This window comes from Lontra canadensis, unplaced genomic scaffold, assembly GCF_010015895.1.
Source record: "Lontra canadensis isolate GAN:19392208 unplaced genomic scaffold, GSC_riverotter_1.0 scaffold45, whole genome shotgun sequence".
Lineage (NCBI taxonomy): Eukaryota > Metazoa > Chordata > Mammalia > Carnivora > Mustelidae > Lontra > Lontra canadensis.
The window spans coordinates 7939912-7946203 of NW_022631039.1; the positions used below are offsets into that span (position 1 = coordinate 7939912).

The 6292-nt window shown below is 61.5% G+C and overlaps 1 protein-coding gene across 3 annotated transcripts; it reads right to left on the minus strand.

Moving 5' to 3' along the window:
• Positions 1 to 1008: 1008 nt before the first annotated feature.
• On the minus strand, positions 1009 to 4543 carry TRIM56 (tripartite motif containing 56). 3 transcript variants are annotated; one of them, XM_032872521.1, is made up of 3 exons: positions 4421 to 4543; positions 3493 to 3633; positions 1009 to 3377 (listed from the first exon to the last, which is right to left on the minus strand). In XM_032872521.1, exon 3 carries the CDS (start codon positions 3374 to 3376, stop codon positions 1061 to 1063), a length of 2316 nt encoding a protein of 771 aa, XP_032728412.1. In that variant the 5' UTR covers position 3377; positions 3493 to 3633; positions 4421 to 4543; the 3' UTR covers positions 1009 to 1060. The 3 variants fall into 3 exon arrangements, with proteins under 3 accessions (XP_032728412.1, XP_032728413.1, XP_032728411.1); XM_032872522.1 differs by having other exon boundaries at positions 3493 to 3598; positions 4406 to 4543; XM_032872520.1 differs by having other exon boundaries at positions 4406 to 4543.
• Between the last annotated feature and the right edge of the window lie 1749 nt (positions 4544 to 6292).

The following is a 6292-nucleotide window of genomic DNA, read 5'->3' on the forward strand; positions in this document are numbered from 1 at the left end:
TATGTAATTGAATTTGTCTGCTTGAACTTGACGATTTCCCGTATCCCTTCAATGAACAAGCAATGACCTCTCCAGGAAAGGGGTTTCTTTCCCCCACTCTGAATGCCCTGCACTTTCCCTCTGGACTTGCCCAAAATCCCTCTTGTTCTCATGAACATTCCATCATCCATGATCCCTACATTAAATTCCCTTTGCTAATCTCGTGACAGCCCCTGGCTCGACACGTCCGCCTGGGTTCTGGCGCTGCCCTGGCCCATGCAGAATCCACCCCTGTGGATTTCATTCCTCCGCCCGGCCCGGCCCTACTACTGACTTCTCAAGTTTTCCAGCTGCTTTTTTGGCCCCACAGTCCCACACCTGGCCTCCAGGGTTTGGGGGAGGCTGTTCTCCTCAGCAATAATGGTGCATCTGAGGGCACATCCCTTCCCCTCAAGTTCAGCCCAATGAAGGCCAGATTTTTTCTGTACTTAGCTGGGGGCCCCTCTGACCCAAGGATCTCTACTTCCTGGCTGCAGCTGTGTCAAAATCCCTGGCCTCTTGTGATCTGGTCTGTCCCCCTGTTGTAGTCACAAGGGAAGCTGGGTTCTCAGCTCTCTTCCAGAATCTGGCACATGCCTGACATCCTCTGAGCCCTTCTTGGCTCGGAGGAATCCTTCTGCCAGCGAACTCCCCTCAACCCCCCCCAACACACACAGACTCTCCCCGGGCCATTCCATGAGGAATGGTCTCGAAGAGTGCAAATCAGCACAGGCTTACAAATTTCAGAAACCTGTGGTGGAGGCAGACAGGCCCCCACAAAAAGCAGGAGGCACAGCTAGCTCCTGGCGCACCCCCCCACCCGTTTCTGAGAGTCGTGGTCACACCACCGCCCTTGGTCCCATCCCTGCGCACCCGAAGACGGATTAGCAGTTTGGCACATCACACTGAAAGGTTGCTAGCCCCTGCCCTCCGGAAAAATGCCTTCTGCCACCACATCCCAGGCAGCCTCACCTCCCTCACCCCTCCCCACAGTCCTCCCCCCACCCCTCCCCCACCCCAGTCCCTCCCCAGTCCTAGCCCTTTAACTATCAGGAGGGCGGACCCGAAAGACGTGGATGGTCCCATTACTGAGGGACACAACCAGGTGCCTGCCATCCACCATGGTGGTCACCCTGGGCTTTTCCAGGCCGTGATAGGCCGTCAGGAAGTCACCGAGCAGTGACCCCTTCGGATCCAGGATCACCACTTTGTTGACCTCGCGAAGGGTCAGAAAGATGTAGCCCTTCTTATCCACGGACACAGACCCTGGCTGGCAGCCGTGCAGGCCCGGCCCCCGGTACTCCCCGATCACCTGACCCAGCCCGTCACAGACCACCACGCTGTTCTGCTGCCAGTCGGACCCCACAAAATTGCCCTGGGGGCTGGTGGTCAGGAACACCAGAGCCCGCAGGCCCCTGTTGGCCTTGCCCCCCGGGATAAACCGGGTGGCCAGGCTGCCTTCCATGTTGTACACCTCGACGTGGCCCGACACGCTGACGGCCACCCGGTCCCCGCTCGGCATTGCGGCCACGGCGTGGCTGGCCTGGGAGAGGCTCAGGGCCCGCCGCCACTGCACCTCGCCATCGGGGCTGATGAGGTAGAGCCGCGCGCCGGCCGAGAAGGCCACTGCCCCCTGCAGGGCGGCCACGCTGCACGGGGAGCAGCCCTCAGGGACGGGCACCGCGCCCCTGTAGTCACCACTGAGGGAGAAGCGCTTCAGTGCCCTGTTCTGCTCATCGGCCACCAGGATCTCCCGGGGGCCAAAGGGACAGAGCCCTGTGATCCGAGGAGACCGCTTGTCTCCAGGCATGCGCGTGGGGAAGCTGCAGGAAAAAATGGGCCTGGGGAGGAGGCCGGAGCCCTCCAGGTTTAGCCCAGGTGCTGGGCTGGGCTCCCGGGAAATGGACTTGAGCCTGCCTTTGAACTTCCTCTTCTTGTTGGATCTGCTGCCCCTTGGGGTCTGGGCTCCTTCGTCTTCTAGGGGTGTCTGGGCTCTGCCCTCTTTTGGGGTCTGGGCTCCATCTTCCTGGGGCGTCTTGGCTCTCTCCTCCTTCGGGGTCTGGGCTCCCTCTTCCTGGGGTGTCTGGGCTCTGTTCTCCTTTGGGGTGTAAGCGCCATCCCTGCTCTGGGGCTGGATTCCACCTTGTCTTTCCGACTTGGCTCCCCCCTCTCTCTGGCTCTGAGCTTCATCCCCTCCCTGGCCTCCAGCTTCGTCTTTCCCACTGTCTTTCTGGGGCTGCTGCTCCTCAAAGCAGAGCCGTAGCAGGTGGCAGTTCTTGTCCAGGAGCCCAGGATGGAGCTCCAGCCGGGGCAGCAGGCAGGGGGCCGGCCCAGGCATCCAGGGGCAGCCCTGCAGCTGCCGGAGCCTCTGGGCAATCGCCCCTTCCAGCGAGAGGATCTCAGCCTCGCGGCCCAGGCTGAGCACCCGTCTGGCGAAGGCGGCCGCCGCCCTGGCCACCTGCTCCCGGCCCTCCAGCTCCCCCAGTCTCTCCCGAGCGGCCTCCTCCGCAGCCTCCACGTGGGCCCGTAGCTGCCCCAGCACCTCTTGCTTCTGGGCCAGGAGGGCCCGGAGCACCCCCTCGGCCACCTCCTCCACCTGGGTCCCCACCCTAGCCGCCTGCTCCCGCAGCCGGGCCAAGGCTTCCTTTTCCACCATCCGGGCGGACTCGAGCTCCGCCAGGTTGTTGTCCACACCCGCCAGCAGCTCCTCCAGGCCGGGCCTCCGGGCGCGCACGGCCTCGGCCAGGGGTAGGCAGGGGTGGTCCAGGTGGGGGTCCAGGCGGCACTCGCGGCACAGTAGCTGGGAGCAGGGCTGGCACAGGAAGCGCAGGGCTTCCCCAGGATGCTGGGGGCACTGGGCCGCCTGGCGCTCCCGGGCCTCCTCATCGTACCAGCCTGCCCTGTAGCCCACCAGGTCCACCACCCGGTGGGTGTGGGTCTGCCGGGTGCAACGGTGGCCGTCGGCACACGCCTGGCATAGGTCGTCCGCACAGTCCAAGCACCGGGCCGTGGCCGGCCCCCCGGTGCCGGCCCCCCCCATCAGGGGACACAGCGCACAGGCAGGCTTCCCCGCGCGCAGGTCTCCGCCAGCCCGGGCCCTCACCAGATCCAAGAGCCCGTTGACGAAGAAGTTGGTCTTGAAGGCGGCCACACCCGCAGGCGGCACAGGCACGGTCTCCCGGCACTCAGGGCAGCGCAGGTGGCCGCCATCGGCCAGCTGGGCCAGGCAGTCCTGGCAGTAAGTGTGCAGGCAGGGCAACGTCTTGGGGGCACGAAGCTGCTCCAGGCATATTTTACAGGCTAGGAAATCGCTGCTCAGGGCTTCCAGGAGGGAGGGTGAGGATCCCTGGGAAACCATGCTGCAAGCGAGGGCTCAGGGTCAGAGGGCAGAGGGTGCCTCCACGGTCCCTCCAGCCTACCGTTCTGCCTCCCCCCTCAAACATCCTCAAACCCTGCCAGGTCTGGGGGTCTCACCTGAATGGCCAGGAAATCTTCTTCTGGTCTCCCAGGGCGTGTGGCCACTTGCTTTTGAGCTATGCAGTCGGAGATACGCAAGAGGAACCACCTGCTCGCCTGGTGCCTAGGGCCGTGAGAAATGAGACCAGGAAGCCCAGCCTGGGGGACCGACCGGGGTAATGCTCAGCACTGGGCGGACAGGCCTGGAGCAAGTGTCACCCAAGCCCCCCCACCCCCACCCCGTGTGCAGAGTGCTGAGATCCAGCGGGGGGCAGGGGCTGGGGTGGGGGCAGGCAGAGAAGGGACACAGGGAGGGTCCCTGTGGGCAGAGTCACCTTGACTCCTGGCAGCTGGGGCAGGATAAGGGGCCCCAGTTCCTGCAGCCCCACACACCGGTCTTCTAGACCCAGGGAGCAGCATCAGGGGCTGTGGGGGCCCCATTTCCTGCCGGACTAACTTGGTAGGGGTTCTGGAGCAGAAGGAAGGAAGGCTGTGGGGAGGGGGCTGCCCGGCTGTCCTTCCAGCTGTTAGACCTCAGGCTCTCCAGGGCCTGTGTCTCATCTCCTAGAGGCCTTGCTGCCTGTCTGCTTTCCTAGAAGCCTCTGAGTTGTGTGGGTCCATCTGTGACTCCCCCTGCCCAGATGCCAGCACAGTGGCAAAATCCTCCAGGAAGGGACTGCCGGTGGGGGGGGTCACCCCCAAACTTCTGGGGGTGAGGGCCGGGAGAACAGGCCACAGAGAGGGTTCTTTCCCAGATGGGTGTCAGGCCTCTGGTCCCAGAGTGGGGAGCTGGTGGGGTGCTCCCGCCCACCTACTCCTCTCCTCCCGCCTTCCGGGTCCCTCCCCTCCCCCCTCCTCTTCCTCCCGTTCCCTTCCCCCCACTCCCTCCAGCTCAGCTCCTCCTTCAGGTGCCCTCCCCGGCCCTCCTTACCAAGCCTGAGCTGACCTTGGCCTCCAGGATGGGGAGTGGGGGGACCCCCGAGGCCTGGACGGTGCTGCGGCTGGGTGCCTGAGAGAGAAACAAAACTGAAACTAATGGTACTTCAGCAACTTCCGTCCCCAGTCCGGGACACCGACTAGCACAGCCTCAGGCCCCGCCTTCTTCCCTACCCCAGCCTGAACCTCTTCCTCGGGAGGGGGGCCTCCACCCCTGGCCGCGGGACCCCTCCTGCAGGCCCCGGGGCTCCTCAGGTTGGTCTGTCCGATCTAGCACCGGGATCCGCTCAGCCAGCTAAGTGTGTTTGTCACACACACACACACACACACACACACACACACACACAGGAACAGCCTGAGGAAACATCCTCTTAGGGGAGAAATTAGTGATCCTCTGTGATCCAGAGTCCTGGGGCCAGGTCTCCCGTGAGGCAGCATAGCTACAAAACCAGTCCTCTGCGGGGACCTTCAGACCTTTGCTGAGGCAGGGGAGGGGGGGGGGACATGGGAACCAGATAAGGAGCTTTGGAACTCGCTTAGGGAAGGCTTCCTGGAGGAGGCATCGCTTGAGATGAGTTTGAGGGGCACACAGGGGTTTGGGAGGAAGAACACAGAGAAAAACATTCTGGGAATGGGGAACAGCAAGACCGTGGGTGCAGAGGAATGAAATACCCCAACTCTTCCCAGTGGCTTCGAAATTTTGGATGGTTTTTGGGAAGGGGACATGGGAGTGGTGGCAGATGCCGTTATAGAGGGAGGCAGTGGCCAGATGGTAGGGGATCTTATGGTCTCTGTGAAGGAGTCTGAGTTTCCCCCGGTACCTCATGAAAAATTTGAAGCAAAGAAAAAGTGAAAGGAATTGCCACAAATACTCATATCCCTACCACTTTGATTCTACAGTTAAGACCCGATAGCGGATTTATTAGCTCTCTGTCTGTGTATGCACCCCTCTGTTCACAGGGACCCAAGGAGGGCTCCCTGTGGCAGCAAGATCCAGAGAAAAAGTGGAGGGGTCTGAGCTGACACCATGGCCACGGGTCAGAGAGGAGGGTGGAGGGTGGGATTTTTATCTGGGAGCTATCGGGGAAGACCTCGAAGCCACGCCTCTGGCAGGCTTTGTAGGTCTGGAGGGTGAGGCTGATGACACCCAGGCTTGCAAACTTTCTGGCCTCTGCTGTGGTTCTGATGAAGGCACTCAGCTGTGCCCAAAGCGAGAAGAACAGGGCTGAGATGGCCCTGGGGGGACCAGACACTTAAAGGCCAGTGGGCTGGGGGTGTGTGTAGGAGGCTGAGCGGTAGTGGTGAGAGAAGTAGGGGGAGATCCAAGAGAGAGAGCGATCCCAGGAGCCGCTGCCTTCCAGAAGGTAGAGGTAGTCAATGCTGTCGAATGCCGCAGACCAGACAGGCCAGCCAACAGAAGGACATATGGGTGTAGGTGTGTCCCCAAACGTGTGCACACACCTGCACATACCTATGGCCCCGCGTGTGCTTCTTTGTGCACACTCACGAGCGATTCACCACATGTGTGCTGTGGCCAGACAGCATGCAGTGGGCTATGGAACAGACGGGAAATAAACAGGATATGTTCCCCGCCCAAGAGGAGTTTTCAATCAAACAGGGGAGGTGAGAGTGTTAAGTGTTGCAATAGGAGACAGCAAGGCAAATGCCAAAATAATCATCACGGTGGCTTCTTTTTGTTGGGCGTTTACCACGAGCTTGGTGTGGGGGCGTCAAAAACACAGCCTGGTTTAATCCTCACAGGAACCTGCTGACATAGGTGCGGTTATCGCCTCCACTTTACAGATGAGGAAGCGGAGTTACAGAGAGAATAAGTCCATCTGCCCCAGGTCACGGCAAGTGCTAGGCCAGCATGAGAGAGGGA